Consider the following 22,294-nt stretch of genomic DNA (forward strand, 5'->3'; position numbering starts at 1 on the left):
TAGCCTAGACCCTAAGGTTTTACATTAGTTTTTGGCATTAGGGTGAATATAAGGTGTTTCAATCCGGGTATGATTCAAGTGACCCACTAGGGAGCTTTTATCAAACAATGTTTATTTAAGAACACAGTTAGAATATAACATAGGAGACTGTTAAATGCCCATGGTGTTAAGAGTAAGATCCTAGCACGGAGAGAGGATTGGCTGACTGGCAGAAGGCAGAGAGTGGGGATAAAGGGGTCTTTTTCAGGATGGCAGCCGGTGACTAGTGGTGTGCCTCAGGGGTCAGTGCTGGGACCATAACTTTTCACGATATACATTAACGATTTGGAGGAAGGAACTGAAGGCACTGTTGCTAAGTTTGCAGATGATGCAAAAATATGTAGAGGGACAGGTAGTATTGAGGAAGCAGGGGGGCTGCAGAAGGACTTGGACAGGTTCGGAGAGTGGGCAAAGAAGTAGCAGATGGAATACAATGTGGAAAAGTGTGAGGTTGTGCACTTTGGAAGGAGGAATGGAGGCATAGACTATTTTCGAAATGGGAAAATGCTTAGGAAATCAGAAACACAAAGGGACCTTGGGAGCCATTGTTCGAGATTCTCTTAAGGTTAACGTGCAGGTTAGTCGGCAGTTAGGAAGGCAAATGCAAGGTTAGCATTCATGTCGAGAGGGCTAGAATACAAGAGCAGGAGTGTACTTCTGAGGCTGTATAAGGCGCTGGTCAGACCCCATTTGGAGTATTGTGAGCAGTTTTGGACCCCATATCTAAGGAAGGGTGTGCTGGCCTTGGAAAGGGTCCAGAGGAGGTTCACAAGAATGATCCCTGGAATGAAGAGCTTGTCGTATGAGGAATGGTTGAGGACTCTGGGTCTGTACTCGTTGGAGTTTGGAAGGTTGAGGGGGGATCTTATTGAAACTTACGGGATACTGCGAGGCCTGGATAAGTGGACGTGGAGATGATGTTTCCACTAGTAGGGAAATCTAGAACCAGAGGGCACAGCCTCAGGCTAAAGGGATGATCCTTTAGAACAGAGATGAGGAGGAATTCTTCAGCCAGAGAGCGGTGAATCTGTGGAACTCTTTGCCGCAGAGGGCTGTGGAGGCCAGGTCATTGAGTGTCTTTAAGACAGAGATAGATATGTTCTTGATTAATAAGGGATCAGCGGTTATGGGGAAAAGGCAGAAGAATGGGAATGAGAAAAAAATCAGCCATGATTGAATGGCGGAGCAGACTCGATGGGCCGAGTGGCCTAATTCTGCTCCTATGTCTTATGGCCTTAAGGTCTAATAACAAAAAGAATTGGCACAACTTTTATCAATTACAGGACTTAAACATGACACGGTATAACTCCTTATTGAAACACATTGGAATTCAGACGATTGTGGGGAGATCTTATAGAAACATATAAGATTATGAAGGGAATAGATAAGAAAGAAGCAGGGAGGTTGTTTCCACTGGCGGGTGAAACTAGAACTAGGGGGCATGGCCTCAAATCTGAGGGGAGCAGATTTAGGACTGAGTTGAGGAGGAACTTCTTCACCCAAAGGATTGTGAACCTGTGGAATTCCCAGCCCAGTGAAGCAGTTGAGGCTACCTCATTGAATGTTTTTAAGGCAAGGATAGATAAATTTTTGAACAGTAAAGGGATTAAGGGTTATGGTGAGTGAGCGGGTAAGTGGAGCTGAGTCCACAAAAAGATAAGCCATGATCTTGATCGTGATCATGATCACTGGCACAGTGGCACAGTAGTTAGCCCTGCTACCTCACAGCGCCAGGGACCCGGCTTGGGTCACTGTCTGTGTGGAGTCTGCACGTTCTCCCCATGTCTGCGTGGGTTTCCTCCGGGTGCTCCGGTTTCCTCCCAGAGGTTTCCTCCCACAGTTAGGTGCATTGACCCGAAAAGGCGCCATAGTGTGGCGACTAGGGGAATTTCACAGTAACTTCATTGAAATGCTAACGTAAGCCTTATTTGTAACTAATAAATAAACTTTATTGAATGGCAGAGCAGGCTCGAGGGACCAGATTACCTACTCCTGCTCCCTAGTTCTTATGTTCTGCCAGCTAGCTATCTCTGTTGTTCCACATTAAACACCATCCCACAGATGTACACCGTTCCTCAGACTTAGCACAAAAGGCAAGTATGCTCACGTGATGTTGGATTTTCAGCTTTGTAACACCTATGGATAGAAATCCAGGCCAGCTGGTTGCTGAGAAGGATATAGGAGATGACATCTGTGGGACAAAAACAATACGACCGGACCTAATGGTCCAATTGGGTGCTGCAAGTACTATATAATTAGGCATCGGAGTATTCTCTTTACACATTTGAGATATTTCTGAAAAAAGCCACCTGCTATCGAAGTTTTTCACCCTGCACTCATCAGGACACATCACAAGAAATTACCAACAGTAAAAGCCGCAACAATTCATACCGCATGAGAAGAGAGTGCTGATTGGTTGGCAAGTGGGCTCTGATTGGTGGGGAGGGGGGTTTGCTATGGGAATTCCTTCTCTATGGCAATGCCTTGGCCAATTAGAATTCTGATTTGAATTCAACAGTTTCCTGCTGCATTCCCATGGTGACGCCCCTGCCAATCAGAGTCCACCTGCCAACCAACCACTCTCTTTTCATGCGGTATAAATTGTTGTTGCCTTTACTGTTGGCATTTTCCTGCCAGCACTCCTGATGAGTGCAAGATGAAAAGCTTCAACAGCAGGTGTCTTTTGTTTCCAGAAGTATCTCAGATGTGTAAAGAGAATACTCCCAGCGCGTTATTATGTAGTATTCACAGCACACAATCAGGCCATTAGATCCAGTAGTATTGTTTATGGTCCCAGAAGCCACCTACTATCCGACTTGGTGAGGCAATGGCCTAGTAGTATAATCGCTAGACTATTAATCCAGAAACTCTGATAATCATAGAAACCCTACAGTACAGAAAGAGGCCATTCGGCCCATCGAGTCTGCACCGACCACAATCCCACCCATGCCCTATCCCCATATCCCTACATATTTTACCCGCTAATCCCTCTAATCTACGCATCCCAGGACACTAAGGGGCAATTTTAGCATGGCCAATCAACCTAACCCGCACATCTTTGGACTGTGGGAGGAAACCGGAGCACCCGGAGGAAACCCACGTAGACACGAGGAGAATGTGCAAACTCCATACAGACAGTGACCCCAGCCTGGAATCGAACCCAGGTCCCTGGAGCTGTGAAGCAGCAGTGCTAACCACTGTGCTACCGTGCTGCGTGTTCTGGGGACCCGGGTTCGAATCCCGCCACGGCAGATGGTGGAATTCGAATTCAATAAAAAATATATATCTGGAATTAAGAATCTACTGATGACCACGAAACCTTTGCCAATTGTCTAAAAAACCCATCTGGTTCACTAATGTCCTTTAGGGAAGGAAATCTGCCGTCCTTACCTGGTCTGGCCTACATGTGACTCCAGAGCCACAACAATGTGGTTGACTCTCAACTGCCCTCTGAACAAGGGCAACTAGGGATAGACAATAAATGCTGGCCAGCCAGAGACACCCATGTCCCACGAATGAATTTTTAAAATTTCATCGACCCCTACCCATACCCTGGTCATAGAAGACAGAGGGTGGTAGTGGAAGGGTCTTTTTCCGGCTGGAGGCCTGTGACTAGTGGTGTACCGCAGGGCTCTGTATTGGGACCTCTGCTGTTTGTGATTTATATAAATGATCTGGAAGAAGGAGTAACTGGGGTGATCAGTAAGTTTGCGGACGACACAAAACTGGCAGGACTTGCAGACAGTGAGGAACATAGTCAGAGGCTACAGAAGGATATAGATAGGCTGGAAATTTGGGCAAGGAAATGGCAGATGGAGTTCAATCCTGATAAATGCGAAGTGATGCATTTTGGTGGGAATAATGTAGGGAGGAGCTACACGATAAATGGAAGAACCATAAAGGGTGTAGAGACGCAGAGGGACCTGGGTGTGCAAGTCCACAGATCTTTGAAGGTGACGTCACAGGTGGAGAAGGTGGTGAAGAAGGCATATGGCATGCTTGCCTTTATAGGACGGGGCATAGAGTATAAAAGTTGGGGTCTGATGTTGCAGATGTATAGAACGTTGGTTCGGCCGCATTTGGAATACTGCGTCCAGTTCTGGTCGCCACACTACCAGAAGGACGTGGAGGCTTTGGAGAGAGTACAGAGGAGGTTTACCAGGATGTTGCCTGGTATGGAGGGGCTTGGTTATGAGGAGAGATTGGGGAAACTGGGGTTGTTCTCCTTGGAAAGACGGAGGATGAGGGGAGACTTAATAGAGGTGTATAAAATTATGAAAGGCGTGGATAGGGTGAACGGTGGGAAGCTTTTCCCTGGGTCGGTGGTGACGTTCACGAGGGGTCATAGGTTCAAGGTGAAGGGGGAGAGGTTTAACACAGATATCAGAAGGACATATTTCACACAGAGGGTCGTGGGGGCCTGGAATGTGTTGCCGGGCAAGGTGGTGGAGGCGGACACACTGGGAACGTTTAAGACTTATCTAGACAGCTATATGAACGGAGTGGGAATGGAGGGATACAAAAGAGTGGTCTAGTTTGGACCAGGGAGCGGCGCGGGCTAATTGTTCCTTGTTTCTCGTTTCAAGGCTTCATTCTATGATCATCTTGCTGGTGTCAGTACAGAGCGAGACTGCGGATAGTTGGGAACCTGTCTCGGGGGCAGGGAATTCATATGGTGTTCGTGGAAGTGGAAATGACTAGGGTTGGGAAGCATTTTCCGATCAGGGCCATTGTGATCTCCTGGACTCGTTTCGATCGCCTCAGGGGGTCGGAGAGGAATTTCCCAGATTTTCTTTTCCCCATATTGGCCCTGGGGTTTTTCACTCTGGGTTTTCGCCTCTCCCTGGAGATCACATGGTCTGGAATGGGGGGGTGGGGGTGAGTTAATAGGTTGTAATGAACAAAGCATCGTAGCTGTGAGGGACAGCTCGGTGGATAGGATATTGGTATGTAGATAGGCTGGAAAATTGGGCGGGGATCCTGGATTCAGGATTCAATCCTGGACCGGGGAGCGGCGCGGGCTTGGAGGGCCGAAGGGCCTGTTCCTGTGCTGTATTGTTCTTTGTTCTTTGTACCCACATAACCTTCTTTTCTCCCCTCTCACATGCGCTTATGTGGCTTCCCCTTGAATGCGATCATACTATTTACTTTAACTACTCCTCATCACAGCGAGTTCCACTTTCCAGCCACTCTCACGGTGAAACAAAGATTTTCCTGAATTCCACATTGGATTTATTCATGACTAATTCATATTCATGATGTCTAGTTTTGGAGTCCCCACAATTACAAACAACTTCTCTGGGACGGCACGGTGGCACAGTGGTCAGCACTGCTGCCTCATAGCACCAGGGACCCGGGTTCAATTCTGGCCTCGGATGACTGTCTGTGTGGAGTTTGCATGTTCTCCCCGCATCTGCGTGGGTTTCCTTCGGGTGCTCCAGTTTCCTCCCACAGTCCAAAAATGTGTAGGTTAAATAAGTTTGCCATGCTAAATAACCCCTTCGTGTCCCAAGATGTGCATGTTAGGTAGATTGACCATACCAAATTGCCCCATAATGTCCCAAGATGTGCAGATTTGGTAGATTGACCATGCTAAGTTACTCCTAAGTGACCAAAGGTGAGCAGGTTAGGTACATTGGCCATGCTAAATTACCCCTTAGTGTCTAAAGATGTGCATGTTAGGTAGATTGACCACACTAAATTGCCCCATAATGTCCCAAGATGTGCATGTTAGGTAGATTGACCATACTAAATTGCCCCATAATATCCCAAGATGTGCAGGTTAGGTGGATTGGCCATGCTAAATTACCCATTAAGGTCAGGGGGATAGGACCTGGGTGGGACTGTTGGTACAGACTCGATGGGCTGAATGGCCTCCTTTTGCACTGTTGGGATTCTATGATTTATCCTTTCAAACACTTCCATAATTTCAAAGATCTCCCCTTCAGCCTTCTCGAGAAAAGATCCCTAGCCTGTTCATTCTCTGGTGTTAATTATAACCTCGCAGTTCTGGTCTCACCCTTGTAAATCTTTTTCAGAGGCCTTCTCCAGTGCCTCTAAATCCTTCCTTGAGTAGGAAAACCAGAATTGGTCACAGCACTGTTTGTGTGGTAAATTGCTTCACCGTTCCTGACCTTTCTGCTCTGAGCCTTGAGGGAGGAGGTTGTAACTTTAACTGCAAGACAGCAGGCAAACTAACCTGAATTTATAAACCAGTAACAATTAAATCAATGTTCACGCTCTCAGTCGACACAATTGCAATTGAAGCGCTCAATACTAATTTCATTCTGAAGTGTAAGCACATCAGAAGGTGGTTAAAAATATTGAAAGGCATCGCAGGGTGCTAAGCTGAACATAGTGCATTGTAATGTACAGCGAGATCTGTATACACACAGAAACACTTTAAGGATGGCACAGTGGCACAGAGGTTAGCACTGCTGGCTCACAGCGCCAGGGACAGGGGTTCAATTCCCTGCTTGGGTCACTGTCTGTGCAGAGTCCACACGTTGTCTGCGTGGGTTTCTACACAGCGCCAGGGACCCAGTTTCGACTCCCACTTGGGTCACTGTCTGTGTGGAGTTTGCAAGTTCTCCCCCCGTGTCTGCGTGGGTTTCCTCCGGGTGCTCCGGTTTCCTCCCGCAGTCCAAAGATGTGCAGGGTATGTGGATTGGCCACAGTCAATGCACGGGGTTAAAAGGTTAGGGCGGGGATTGGATCTGGGTCAGGTGCTCTTTCAGAGGGTCAATGCAGACCCGATGGGACGAATGGCCTCTCCTGCATTGTAGGGATTCTATGATTCTATGATTTGGGTGGCACGCTGGCACAGTGGTTAGCACTGCTGCCTCACAGCGCCAGGGACCCTGATTCGATTCCCGGCTTGGGTCTGTGTGGAGTTTGCACATTCTCCCCATGTCTGCATGGGTTTCCTCCAGGTGCTCCAGTCTCCTCCCGCAGTCTGAAAGACGTGCTGGTTAGGGTGCATTGGCCGTGCTAAATTCTCCCTCAGTGTACCCGAACAGGCGCCGGAGTGTGGCGACTAGGGGATTTTCACAGTAACTTCATTGCAGTGTTAATGTAAAACTACTTATGACACTAATAAGCTTTAAACTTTGCCACTTTTTAAAGAGGTTTACATACTGCAATGCACTTATGTTTCTTGGTAAATAGGCATGATTTAGTGGATGGCAGCATTGTGTGGTGTATTCACCATGGAGATACTAGAATCAGTGCACTCGCTTTGGGTCGAGCAATGGCCTCCATTTTAAAACACGCATCCTTGATTTCAAATCCTTAATGGCCTCACCTCTCTCTCCAACTGAACATTGGACTGCTCCACCATTCAATACGTTTAAGTTAAAGTTTATTTATTAGTGTCACAAGTAGGCTTACATTAACATTCCAATGACGTTACTGTGAAAATCCCCTAGTTGTCACACTCCGGCGCCTGTTCAGGTTACTGAGGGAGAATTTAGCATGGCCAATGCACCCAACCAGCACGCCTTTCGGACTGTGGGAGGAAACCGGAGCACCCGGAGGAAACCCACGCAGACACGGGGAGAACGTGCAGATTCCACACAGACAGTGACCCAAGCCAGGAATCGAACCCAGGTCCCTGATGTCTTGGGGCAGCAGTGCTAACCACTTTCCACAATGTCACCCAAATCATAGAATCTCTACAATGCATGAGAGGCCATTCGTCCCATCGGGTCTGCATCGACCCTGTGAAAGAGCACCCTACCCAGACCCAATACCCTGCCCTAACCCTGTAACCCCACGCATTGATCATGGCCAATCCACCTACCCTGCACATTTTTGGACAAAGGGAGGAAATGGGAACACCCGGAGGAAACCCATGCAGACACGGGGAGAACGTGCAGACTCCGCACAGACAGTGACCCAAGCCGGGAATCGAACCCGGGTCCCTGGCGTTGTGAGGCAGCAGTGTTAACCATTGTGCCACTGTGCCACCAACTACGAATGATCTGGCTGTGGTCACAACTCAATTTCTCTGTCTACCACCAGCACCTCCCCCCCCCTCACACCCCTCCACCCAACAATAACCCTTGACTCCATTGTCTGTCACAAATCTAACTCAGCCTTGAATGAATTCAATGACCCAGCCTCCACTGCGTTCCAGGGAAGAGAATTCCACAAACTAATGACCTGCTGAGAGAATAAAAGTTCTCCTCATTTGCCATCTCAAAAGGTAGATCAGTGATCGTTAAACTGTGTCCCATGGATCTAGTCTCCCCCACAAGAGGAAACATCCTCCTGATCCGCCACCATATCATTCCCCCCAGAATAATCTCCTTCAGCTCCAAAATCATCCATTTCCCAACACTTGTTTATCCCCGATTTTAATCCCCCACCACTGGCGGCCATGCCTTCAGTTGCCGAGGCCCCGGAACTCCGGAATTCCTCCTTAAACATTCCCACTTCTCCACCTCACTTTCATCCTTGAGGATGTTCAAAGCCAACCTCTTTGACCAAGCCTTCGACCATCTGCCCTGCTACCTCCTGAGGAGGCTCAGTGTCACATTTTGTTTGCTAATCGTTCCTGCGAGGCACCTTGAGACATTTTACAACATTAAGAGTGCGATTGAAATGTGAGTTGTTGTTGTCAATTATGATAATCATAGAATCATAGGATCCCTACATTTTAAAGGAGGCCATTTGGCCCATCGAGTCTGCACTGACAACAATCCCCAACCAGGCCCTATCCCCCAAACCCCACGTATTTATTTACTCTGCCGATCCCCTGACACTAAGGGGCAATTTTAGCATGGCCAATCCACCTAACCTGCACATCTTTGGACTGCGGGAGGAAACCGGAGCACCCGGAGGAAACCCACGCAGACACAGGGAGAACATGCAAACTCCACACAGACAGTGACCTGAAGCCGGAATTGAACCCGGGTCCCTGGCGCTGTGAGGCAGCAGTGTTAACCACTGTGCCGCCCAATAATGAGGCTGAGGCTTCAGGGCTGAATGTGGACAGGTCAGTCCCCAGTAACTTCTTGTTTGGAAAATGCTTTGGGGGCAGCCATTGAGAGAAAACAGGAATAAAGTTTATTTACCAGTGTCACAAGTAGGCTTACACTAACACTGCAAAGAAGTTATTGTGAAAATCCCCTAGTCACTACACTCCGGCGCCTGTTCGGGTACACTGAGGGAGAATTTAGCACGGCCAATACACCCTAACCAGCACGTCTTTCGGACTGTGGGAGGAAACCGGAGCATCCAGAGGAAAACCGCGCAGACACGAGGAGAATGTGCAGACTCCATACAGAGTGTCCCAAGCCGGGCATCGAACCCGGGTGAGGCAGCAGTGCTAACCACTGTGCCAAATAGATTCCGCTGCAATTAGTACCTCAGCAATAATCTTTCCTTTCATGGTCAGATTCCCTTCTTGATCCAGAATCAGCCCTACTCCTCCTTTACTATCTTTTTATTAAGTATTTATACGGCTGCAGAAGATCTTTGGATTCACTTTTATCTGCCGGCCCCTTCTCACACTCTCTCCTCTCCCCTCATATTTCCTTTTGCATTGCCCCTCTGAACTTTCTATCTTCAGCCTGGTTCCCACTCCCTTTTCCTGCTTCATCCTGCTCTCCATCTCTTTTCTCACCCAGGGAATCCTGCCTTTGTTTTCCTGACCTTACCCCCATCGTGGGATAAAGCTCAATAACTCCCTCCTCTCTATTGCCTCCCTCAGCCTACATGGTGGCACGTGGCAACATCCTCCCTTTCTCATTGTGAAAGGCTTTACCCCCCCCCCCCCCCCCCCCCGCCCACCGCCCTTTGTTGTTCCCTTGCAGCCTCACGTCAACACTGCTCTGTTCTCACAGTGGGGCACTTTCCTCCTTCAATGGAAATAACAACTGGGAAAGGTTTAAAACATGCGGCACAGTGGCTGCCATGCTAAATTGCCCCTTACAGTGGTCAGCACTGCTGCCTTACAGCGCCAGGGACCCGGGTTCAATTCCACCCTCGGGTCACTGTCTGTGCGGAGTTTGCACATTCTCCCCGTGTCTGTGTGGGTTTCCTCCGGGTGCTCCGGTTTCCTCCCACAGTCCCAAAGATGTGCGGGTTAGGTTGATTGGCCGTGCTAAATTGCCCCTAAGTGTCGCAAGATGTGTAGGTTAGGGGGTTTAGTGGGATAAAGACTTGGGGTTACGGGGACAGGTCTGGGTGGGATTGCCCCTTAGTGTCAGGGAGATTACGTGAGGCTACCAGGATAGGGCCTGGGTGGGATTGTTGTCGGTGCAGACTCGATGGGCCGAATGGCCTCCTTCTGCACTGTAGGGATTCCATGCTGCCAATTCGATATCACTCATTTTGTGCTATCGCACAAAATCAAATCAGCCCCACTGTCATTGGAAACCTTTCTGTAATGAACTGCAGTCCACACAGAGAAGAAAAATGGCGGTGACGAATGGGTCAATAAAAGTGATTCAGTACATGGTTAAACGCTGCCACCTCCTGGATATTACAGAGTATTACATGATATGGAAAAGAACAGTTTGATCACTCATTGAGTCCAATTGGGGCCTGTAATTCCCCCACTCCCTGGCTAAAACATTGAAGGGAGCCCACTTCTGATAACAAAGACTGCTCCACATCCACTTGCACTGCTAGTTACATTAAAGTGGCTCCTCTCAGGTGGAAGTCCCAAACCACCACCCCAACCCCTCCTTCCCCACCACCCCACCCTCCCCCCCACCGCTTGGTGAGCTGTGAATCTGTACTCCCAGCAGCACCACTGGGTGAGAACTACAAGTAGGTCCATCACACCAAGGAGTCCAGATAAGTCCAGGGTCTGGACTCTCACTGGGCTCCAGCTAGTCGGGGAACGGAGGGTGGGGGGCTACAGTGAGGGCAGTGAGATCCAGGTTTGAGAGGCTGGGGGGGAGGCTAACGTGGTGGGGGGGGGGGGGGGGTGGGGGAAATGATCTTGGGAGGTTCAGGTGCCTCTGATGGGTCCAGGAACCCTGCTAAGGGCGGCAAGGTGGCACAGTGGTTCGCACTGCTGCCTCACAGCGCCAGGGACTCGGGTTCGATTCCAGCCTTGGGTGACTGTCTGTGCTGGGCTGACACACCGCTCCAACCCTCACCCCCACTGTGTATCTGCAGCTGGCTCCGTAGTTTGGACTGCGGCCTTACGACTGGCACAGGGTCACTGGCCTTGATGGAAGCACAAATCAGAGAGCCATAGAGTACGGGAGACAGTGGCACAGTGGCATTGTCGCTGGACTAGTAATCCAGAGACCCAAGGTAATGCTCTGGAGACCCAGGTTCGAATCCCAACCACAGCAGATGGTGAAATCCAATTTCAATAAAAATCTGGAATGAAAAGTCTAATGGTGACAACAAAACCATTGTCGATTGTCGTAAAAACTCATCTGGTTCACTAATGTCCTTTAGGGAAGGAAATCTACCGTCCTTGTCTGGCCTACATGTGACTCCAGACCCAGAGCAATGGGGTTGACTCTTAAATGCCCCCTGAAATGGAGGGCAGTTAGGGATGGGCAATAAATACACGCCCGGCCCTGGGTGCTGCCCACATCCCATTAATGAATAAAAATAAAGGACAGCATAGAAGGAGACCATTCGGCCCATCAAGACTGTGGTCGCTCAGTCAAAGACAAACCCAGCCAGTCCCCATTCCCCAATTCCAATTCTGTTCCCCCACCTAAGGAAGTCTTACCCCTGTTTCCATAGCGAGTTATCCTGGGGACAGGTTGCCAGATTCCCCAATATCCCAGCCACTTTTCTTCAAGTTTCTAAGTGTCCAGATCATCAACAACCTGTCCTGGTCCCCCCATGCCGACGCCATAGTTAAGAAAGCCCACCAACGCCTCTATTTTCTCAGGAGGCTAAGGAAATTCGGAATGTCCACTACAACCCTCACCAACATTTACTGATGCACCATAGAAAGCATCCTTTCTGGCTGTATCACAGCTTGGTATAGCTCCTGCTTTGTCCAAGACCGCAAGAAACTACACAGGTTTGTGAACATAGCCCAATCTATCACACAAGCCAGCCTCCCATCCATTGACTCTGTCTAGACTTCCCGCTGCCTCGGCAAAGCAGCCAGCATAATTAAGGACCCCACGCACCCCGGACATTTCTCTCTTCCACCTTCTTCTGTCGGGAAAAAGATACAAAAGTCTGAGGTCACGCACCAACCGACTCAAGAACAGCTTCTTCCCTGCTGCCGTCAGACTTTTGAATGGACCTACCTTGCGTTAAGTTGATCTTTCTCTACACCCTAGCTATGACAGTAACACTATATTCTGCACTCTCTCACTTCCTTCTCTATGAACGGTATGCTTTGTCAGTAGAGCACGCAAGAAACAATACTTTTCACTGTATACCAATACATGTGACAATAATAAATCGAATCAAATCAAGGCGGCAGGAACTGGACATTTAAGTGCAGTAATGAAAGTTCCTGCCACTGCTCCCCACTGCGTACCTCAACAAAGTAGTCATTTAATACGGGGAAGTTTTTCACTTGTGAGAGGGTGCAGCAAGTTCTCAGGACAGCAGCAAGGCGCTGGCTTTCTGGCTTTGGAGACAGGCAACAAATAACGCGAGTTTTACAGTTTCCCCCGAAAGCCTCTTGTGTCAGCTGTGTCAGCTTAGATTCACTGCAAAGTAAAAACACAGAATTAACACCAACGTTTGAATGAAAGAGTCACATTGAGTCTCACATCTCGGTTCCAGCTCGCAGCCAGATGAACACTGATGCAGCATACAACATCGCTGTCAAAAGGTAGCTAAGTTAGGTTTATTTATTAGTGTCACGAGTAAGCTTACATTAACACCGCAATGAAGCTGTCGTGAAAATCTGCGAGTCGCCACACTCCGGCGCCTGTTCGGGTACACTGAGGGAGAATTTAGCACGGCCAATCCACGTAACCACCCCTTTCGCACTTTGGGAGGGAACCGGAGCACCCGGAGGAAACCCACGCAGACACGGGGAGAACGTGCAGACTCCGCACAGACAGTGACCCAAGCTGGGAATCGAACCCGGGTCCCTGGATGGATGGCCTTACTGCCCTTAGATCAATTGAAACCCTGAAGTGACCAATGATGAGCCACTTACAGACATCTTTCCCCACCAAGGTGGGCACTTCGCCACACGGGGAAACTGCCAGATATACTCTTATACTCTGACAGCTTCTTCCTTACAGGCTCAGGGTGGGGCCCCGTCTGATCAGGCAAACTAGGGCCCACAGAGGATCTCCCCCGCCCCCCCCCCCCCCCCACCTCTGCCCACCCCACGCATACACGAATGGTCCTCGTCAGCCCAATTGCCCTTCTCTTGGGTCTGGGGCCTCCTCCATCGCGTTGCTGCTGCCAGCTTGCAGTCCCAGCAGTGACCACCAATCCAAGTGGCGCTATTGGGATTGAACACCTGCCAGTGCGCCAATTGGTCGGGAGCTCTTGGAGGCAGGCTCTAATCCATTAATGGATGGAAGCCCCAACTGCAGACAACCAATTGCCTGAGGCTTGCAAAATGCAGATAAGGCTCCCAGCAGCAACCGAGGCAGATTTTCCCCCGAGTCTCTGGTCAGTGGAGGGGGCAACTGCAGGCCTGTAAATTCCAGGCCAAGAAATTATCATCCAAGCATTCTTCACAATTGCTTTGTAGGCAGATGTGGCAGCTATTTTGTACTCAGTACAGAGGTGGACAGATGTGGCAGCCATTTTATACTCAGTATATAGGTGGGCAGATGTGGCAGCCATTTTGCACTCAGTATCTAGGTGGGCAGACGTGGCAGCCATTTTGTACTCAGTACAGAGGCGGACAGATGTGGCAGCCATTTTATACTCAGTATATAGGTGGGCAGATGTGGCAGCTATTTTGTACTCTGTATATAGGTGGGCAAACGTGGCAGCCATTTTGTACTCAGTGCATACATGGTTCATGTTGTGGGAGAGGTAATACATTTTTCATAGTTAAGTAACTGTTAGTGGTTGTAACGTTAGTAGAAGAAAATAAGTAAAGCTAATGTCAGCAATGTTTAAATTTAACCATCTGGTAAAATATTAAGCAGCTTTTATATGCTGCATGAAGACATGGCAACAACAATACCCCTCATTTCGCTACCATTTTATAAGTGTATCCTATCATATCTTTGTTCATCTCGATAAGTCCTACACTAATATTTTTAGCACCACCCCGCCCTTACCTGTAGTCAATAACTCTGTCCGGATAGGGGGAGCTCGCCAGGTTACTCATTACCTGAGCAAACACAAGAAGCGACTTGTTGAGCAGGGAGCCTTCCTGAAAGTGTAAAGTGTTCTTGTCGTCTGCGAGCTTTTCCGCTCCCGGGAGGTCAATGATCTGCAGGCTTGACTTGGTAGGATGCATCTCATTACGATCCTGCTGCAGTGTTTATCACCAAATACACAACAAAAGAGCCAGTCAAAAGAGTGGCAACACCAATTCTGTGGTGAGACAATGTCTATGAGGAGCTTTCCTAGGAAGGGAGGGGGATTAAACCAATTTCGCAGGGAAATGCGCGGAATGGTTAATTGAATGAAAAGCTCCCCGAACATGTCCTGAAATTCCTTTTTCCTTCATGCACACATTATTTTTCGAAGTTTATTTATTAGTGTCACAAGTAAGCTTACATTCACACCGCAATGAAGTTGCTGTGAAAATCCCCTAGTTGCTACATTCTGGCGTCTGTTTGGGTACACTGAGGGAGAATTTAGCATGGCCAATGCACCTAACCAGCACGTCTTTCGGACTGTGGGAGGAAACCGGAGCACCCGGAGGAAACCCACGCAGACACGGGGAGAACGTGCAAACTCCACACAGACAGTGGCCCAAACCGGGAATCGAACCCAGAACCCTGGCGCTGTGAGGCAAAAGTGCTAACCACTGTGCCACCGTGCCGCCCACTACACATTGCTCCATACGTCTGCTCAAAAGAGCAGGTTAATATCAGGACATGGCAGCAAAGCAGCAGGAATGGAGGGCGTTAAGTTTAGCTTCATTTTAACTGGGGACGTCGCTGAAAAGAGAGACAAGCTGTTGAGGTTGTTCATCTTGAGGCGGCACGGTGGCACAGTGGTTAGCACTGCTGCCTCACAGCGCTAGGGACCAGGGTTCAATTCCCAGCTTGCACCACTGTCTGGGCGGAGTTTGCACGTTCTCCCCATGTCTGCGTGGGTTTCCTCCGAGTGCTCTGATTTCCTCCCACAGTCTAAAGGTGTGCAGCTTAGGTGGGTTGGCCATGCTAAATTGCCCCTTACTATCAGAGGGATTAGCAGGGTAAATATATGGGGTTACGGGGATAGGGCTTGGGTGGGATTGTTGTTGGTGTAGGCTTGATAGGCTGAATGGCCTCTCCCTGCACTATAGGATTCTATGATTCTATTCTATGATCTTGCACTCATCAGGACAAATGCAAGAATGTCAAATTTCATACAATCACAACAATCTATACTACAGGAGAAAAGGTGGCTGATAGGTTTACAAGTTGACTCTGAATGGCTGAGGTTTTTCCACTGAGGAAGCAATGGGGAACTCTAACCTCCTCAAGCTCCCTGGAAACCCAAAAAAGCTACAGGGCTTCTGTTTGCAAAGAAGAGGCTCCTCTGTATGACTGCTACTTCTGGCAAGCATCAGTGAGCCACTGTATGAGCTTAAACGATTATTTAAATCAGCTGTTTGTGCAGATATTGGCGCACTCAGGGATGTTGCAAAAGTGCTGCCCCCTCGCAGAGTCACATCTAGCAGGTTTTCAATGTGGGTTTTGTAAGTGTGGGCTGGCTGAGCGCGGTCTGTACTCTGTCAACAACTGAGGGAACATGCCCTTTGATCCAATCAGCCAATCGCTGGGAAGATGGAGACCATATCCGGGAAATAGGAGAATAAAACTTCCGCTGATGGCCAAGGCATCAAGGAGAAATGTGAGGGAAATGGTTGAGCCCTGAGTTCTATTCATTCCAGTAGTATTATATATAAGATTGCTTATCAGTCCAGTTTTGACAGGAAGATTTCCTCCCAGGTTTGAAGATGAGTGAGGCAACTATTTTTCTTCCATCATTTCCCCACAGGCAAATGGACAACTGACCTTTTCCCACTGATTCACCAATAGGATGGCAGTACCGTTGCTCTATCTAACATTAGGACGGTTTCTTCAACTTACTTATTGCATAGAAACATGGAAATTAGGAGCAGGAGGAGGCCATTCGGCCCTTCGAGCCTGCTCCATCATTCATTATGATCATGGCTGATCATCCAACTCAATAGCCTGATCCCACCTACCTTCCATATCCTTTGATCCCCTTCGCCCCACGAGCTATATCTAACTCCTTTAAAACATAGTGGGGGCAATCTTACCATTACGCCCCGCAGGCCAATGGGTGGGGTGGGGTCACCTTTCCCGATCTTACCGGCACTGGATATCCGGCAACTTCAGCCTCCTGCCCAGAAAGGGTACGAGACTGAATATATTATTTAAATTTATTTAAATGCTAATTTAAATAGAATTAGCGAGCCCAGGACCAAATTGTCCAGGCTCACTTGTCTGTGTGGCCTCGCCAGTGAAGGTCCTCTCTGGAGATGACCACGTTTGGTCCCCCATCAACAGGCATCAGATATTATGGCCTCACGGGTGGAACCAGAAGCCATTGAGACCCTCTGCAAGGTCAGGGGCAAAGGGGGGGCTGCCCCTTGGGCAGTGCCAGCCTGGCACCCTGGCACTGCCAGCAGTGTTCGCTGGTCAACGGACAGTGCCAAGGGGATGGGGCATGAGGGCGGGGCCTACTGGCATTCAGGGCCAGACTGGGGTGGGCAGTTCAGTGGGGGAGAACCGCCTGTTAGGATTTCATAGAATCTGCACAGCGATTGGTGAGGGGGAGAGGGGGATCGCTACCACTCTGCAGTAGCAATCGCTGGGGGGTGGGGGGGAGTTGCTGTTGCCCTACAATAGCGATTGATGCGGAGAGGGAGGGTGGCGATTGTTCCGGGTGGCGGGGGGTGTAGGGGGTGGGTTAGTGATCGTTCCGGGTGTGGGGACTCGCGATTGGCCACGGGTCCCTGCGGTATTGGGGGTGGTGCTGGGCCACGGATGTCTGCGACTGGCACAAGAGGTAGCGACAGGTCTCTGCTGCTCTCAGAGCACAGAAACGTGCGCATGTGCAATGGTGCCCTCTGCTGCCATCAGCCGGCTTTCAGGCAATTTAGGACCCGCCCACTCCCCCTGCTGACGACTTTCAAGTTTGTCAAGATATTTTTGCCAGAGTCAGGGAAGATTCAATTTTTAAGTTGCCCAAAAAACAATGCGACTTTCTCCCATCTTCATGCTCATTTGGCACAGAATATTTTTGGCAAGATCGTTTCCACAATATTCGGGCCTCAACTGCTTTCTGTGGTAGTGCGTTCCACCGGCTTGCCACTCTCTGGGTGAAGAAATTTCATAGAATCATAGAATCCCTATAGTGCAGAAGGAGGCCATTTGGCCCATCAAGTCTGTACTGACTCTCTGACAGAGTGTCTTACCCAGGCCCTCTCCCCCACCCTATTCCCATAACCTCGCACATTTCCCATAATCCGCCTAACCTCCACATCTTGGGACAATTTAGCATGGTCAATCAACCTAACCTGCATATCCTCGGAGTGTGGGGGGAAACCGGAGCACCCGGAGGAAACCCACGCAGACACCGGAAGAATATGCAAACTCCACACAGACAGTCACCCAAGGCTGGAATCGAGCCTGGCATTGTGAGGCAGCAGTGCTAACCATTGTACCACTGTGCCACCCAACCTCAATTTCTCCTCACCTCATCCCTAAATGATTTACCCTGTATCCTTAGATTGTAACCCCTGGTTCTGGAATCCCCACCAGCGGGAGTGTCCTTCCTGCATCTATCTTGTCTAGCCTGTTAGAATTTCATATGTTTCTATGAGATCCCCTCCATTCTTCTGAACTCCAGTGAATATAATCCTGCTCTGCCCAAGACCGCAAGGAACTACAAAGGGTCGTGAATGTAGGCCAATCTATCATGCAAACCAGCCTCCCATCCATTGACTCTGCCTCGGGAAAGCAGCCAGCATACTTAAGGACCCCACACACCCCGGACATACTCAGGGCGGCACAGTAGCAGCATGGTTAGCACTATAGCTTCACAGCGCCAGGGACCTGGGTTCGACTCCTGGCTTGGGTCACTGTCTGTGTGGAGTCTGCACATTCTCCCCGTGTCTGCGTGGGTTTCCTCCGGGTGCTCCAGTTTTCTCCCACATTCTGAAAGGCGTGATGGTTGGACCTGAACAGGCGCCGGACTATAATGACTTGGGGAATTTCACAGTAACTTCATTGGTAGTGTTAATGTAAGCATGACTTGCGACTAATAAATAAACTAAACTAAACTTCCATCTTCTTCCGTCGGGAAAAAGATACAAATGTCTGAGGACACGTCCCAAGAAGCTTCTTCCCTGCTGCCATCAGACTTTTGAATGGACCTACCTCGCATTAAGTCGATCTTTCTCTGCACCCTAGCTATGACTGTAACACTACATTCTGCACCCTCTCCTTTCCTTCTCTATGAATGGTAAGCTTTGTATAGCGCGCAAGAAACAATACTTTTCACTGTATGTTAATACATGTGACAATAATAAATCAAATCAAATTAAATCAAGCTTATTGAAGGCAGTATAGTTCTGCGGACTCACCACCAGCAGGTTCAGCTGAGTGATGACGGTAGCGTGGCTCTCGGCGGGTCCGAAGTCCGTGTTCGCCCCTGTGCGGCGCGCCCAACCTTGGCGGAAGGTAGACGTCGCGTCAGCTGCTGAGGAGACGGTGACACGGTTTAATCCCTGAAAACCGACATAGGGCAACATTCAGTAGTGTGTCCCCGGCTTAAGCGCAATTAAATCTGTACCAGGCCACTGGAGGGGGAGAGGAAAATGGTCGCGCCCAACCTTTCGATGTGTCACATCTCAATAGTCATATCAAAGTGGCTCACCAAGTACAGTTCCATGAGCTTAGTGCTTTATGTGTTAAATCCATTAATTTTATACATCTCTGAACTTGCAAGAGGAGTTTTTTATATACATTTTACATTGTGTTTGGATACATTCAATATCCATAACCCTTAAGTACTATCAGGTCACCGAGATGTTATATTTAATAATGTGCCAACTGCTGGTAAAATCAACACTATTTCTAATTACTGTTGGATCATCAAACATTGTAAAAAATTTGTAAGATCTGTTTACGTATAAAATAAGCCATTCTTGCATCCGTAGGTCTATCTTAAGGATGTTGGAATGTATGCCAGATGGTACTCAGTTTAACATAGAAACTAGAAGCAGGAGTAGGCCATTCGGCCCTTTGAGCCTGCTCCGCCATTCATTTTGATCATGGCTGATCATTGAATTCAATATCCTGATTCCCCCCCTTCCCCCCTCATATCCCTTGGTCCCTTTAGCCCCAAGAGCTATATTTAATTTCTTCTTGAAATCAGACAACGTTTTGGCCTCAACTACATTCTGAGGTAGTGAATTCCACACATTCACCACCCTCTGGGTGAAGAAATTTCTCCCCACCTCAGTTCTAAAAGGTTTACCCCTTATCCTCAAACTATGACCCCTAGTTCTGGACTCCCCCACCATCGGGAACATTCTTTCTGAATTCAGCCTGTCTAACCCTGTTAGAATTTTCTATGCGGTCCCCTCTCACTCTTCCAAACTCCAATTAATATGATTCGAAGCTAATACTACAGAAGCATAAAAAAATACAAATGCAACAACAAACTCCACCTTCCAGCTCGTAGCTGTAAGCAACAATGACTCAACACATTCATTTGGCACTAAAAATTATTGTCGCTTGGTTTGACACATTCAGAGGATGCTCCTTTATTATTTCATAATGGGTGATCACTTTAGTTTAAGTATCAAAGAACTGTGGCACAAAAAAATTCAACATTCATCCACGAATTTTGAGTTATAAGGAGAGGCTGGATAGACTGGGCCTTTTTTCTCTGGAGCGTAGGAGGCTTAGGGGTGATCTTATAGAGGTCTATAAAATAATGAGGGGCACAGATCAGCGAGATAATCAATATCTTTTCCCAAAGGTAGGGGAGTCTAAACTGGAGGGCATAGGTTTAAGGTGAGAGGGGAGAGATACAAAAGGGTCCAGAGGGGTAATTTTTTCACGTAGAGGGTGGTGAGTGTCTGGAACAAGCTGCCAGAGGTAGTAGCAGAGGCGGGTACAATTTTATCTTTTAAAAAGCGTTTAGACAGTTACATGGGTAAGATGGATATAGAGGGATATGGGCCAAATGCGGGCAATTGGGACTAGCTTCGGGGGTTTAAAAAAATGGGCAGCATGGACAAATTGGGCCAAAGGGCCTGTTTCCATGCTGTAAATCTCTATGACTCTATGACTCTAATATCAACAACAATAATGTCAGGACTTTTACATATGTAACCAAAACAGCAAGTGTTGGGAATACTCAGTAGGTCTGATAGCATCTGTGCAGAGAGAGAGAGAGACAGAGAGAGAGATGGTGTTCTAGAATTATTGCCAAGAACTGCCAACCAAAATAACAAACGAACAACTAAATCAGCAACAAATAATGATGGAAAACCTCAGAAGGTCTGACAACATCTGTGACATACCTAAATGTTTTCCAGTTCTGATGAAAGGTCATCCACCTGAAATATTACCTCTATCTTTCTCTCTCCGCAGATGCTGCTGGACCTGCTGGGCTTTTCCAGCACTTTCTGCATTGATTACAGATTTCCAGCATCCGCAGTATTGCACTTTTCTGTATGAAGAGCTTCAGTGTGGCACCATGTGCCAGCTACACAACAACAGAACCACTCGGAGTCCATTTAAAGACACTATCGAGGTAACGCTACAGCTGGGATTTTCCAGTCCCACCGTGGTGGGACTCGCTGTGGGGGATGTTTCCCCCTCGGGGGAAAACTGCATTCAAAGAGACACAGTGCGGGATTTTCCAGCCGTGCTCTTCCCAAGACCAGAAAATCCCGCCCCAGGTCAACGGACGTTTGTCTGGTCCATTTCCCGCCTGCTACGATTCCCGTGGCAGGTGGGACGGGAAAATTCTGCCCACAAAGCGTCGTCTATTGTAGCTTCATTTCTCTTTGAGCACAGCTCCTTGCTGGAACCCCGAGACAATGGAATTCCTTCTTGCAGGTAATGCTTGGTAACTCCCCTACATAGAAACATAGAAGATAGGAGCAGGAGGAGGCCATTCGGCCCTTCGAGCCTGCTCCGCCATTCATCACGATCATGGCTGATTGTCCAACTCAATAGCCTAATCCTGCTTTCTCCCCATAACCTTTGATCCCATTCGCCCCAAGTGCTATATCCAGCCGCCTCTTGAATACATTCAATGTTTTGGCATCAACTACTTGCTGTGTTAATGAATTCCACAGGCTCACCACTCTTTGGGTGAAAAAATGTCTCCTCACCTCCATCCTAAATGGTCTACCCCAAATTCTCAGACTGTGACCCTTGGTTCTGGACACTCCCACCATCAGGAACATCCTCCCTGCATCTACACTGTCTAGTCCTGTTAGAATTGTACAAGTCTCTGTGCGGTCCCCCGCCTATCCTCGTCTTTCCTCCACTTGATGCTCTGCGTCATTGCGAATGTTACCTTTATGAATGTACCGTCGCGGGCATTGCATGTCATCTTTAAATGGGCAGGGTCCATTCCACTGGAATCCAACAAATCCTTCAGCACCTCGGAGTAAATCTCATACATGGATATGGAAAGAGACCACATCGCAGTGGCCTGCAAGTTCTGCAGGTACGGGGCACCTGATAACACAACACAGAAGATGCAGCAATTTAATTAAAAGCTGCAACCAATTATAGGAATATCAGGGGCATAATCAAATACCGTTATATATCCCTGTGGTCACCTCACTTGTGCAGCAAGACAAAAGGACGAAAAGGTTGCCACACGGTGGGTTATTTAACCAGCTAGTCGAGTTTTATTCAATAATTGTTCCTTGGTAACAGACCAGGATGGAAGAGAGAGAAAATCCCGCCAATGTCTCTGATGATGTCACTACACGTCACGTGACTAATCAAACAGCGATGCTTGGTTGACAATACTTAACAGATACTTCTCAGGCTGGGGGAGGGGGGAGGCAGCAATTTCATTTTCAAACTAATGCAAATTCCAATTTTATACCGCAACAAAAGCTTGGCGGGTGGCGCTGCTGCCTCACAGCGGCACGGTGGCACAGTGG

General features: G+C 48.4%; 1 protein-coding gene across 1 annotated transcript in view; it reads right to left on the minus strand.

Annotated features, from left to right (window-relative positions):
- ccdc78 (coiled-coil domain containing 78) overlaps positions 1-21,768 on the minus strand; it is a 71,951-nt gene extending 50,183 nt beyond the window's left edge. The window contains exons 1-4 of the mRNA XM_078240759.1: positions 21,694-21,768; positions 18,737-18,880; positions 14,241-14,437; positions 12,518-12,692 (exon numbers count right to left, since the gene is read on the minus strand). Coding sequence (XP_078096885.1) covers positions 12,518-12,692; positions 14,241-14,437; positions 18,737-18,880; positions 21,694-21,750 — 573 coding nt within the window. The 5' untranslated portion in view covers positions 21,751-21,768. The remainder of the gene's footprint in view (positions 1-12,517; positions 12,693-14,240; positions 14,438-18,736; positions 18,881-21,693) is intronic.
- Positions 21,769-22,294: the final 526 nt, after the last annotated feature.

The sequence above is a fragment of the Mustelus asterias genome, chromosome 23 (genome assembly GCF_964213995.1).
Source record: "Mustelus asterias chromosome 23, sMusAst1.hap1.1, whole genome shotgun sequence".
NCBI classification, from domain to species: Eukaryota; Metazoa; Chordata; class Chondrichthyes; order Carcharhiniformes; family Triakidae; genus Mustelus; species Mustelus asterias.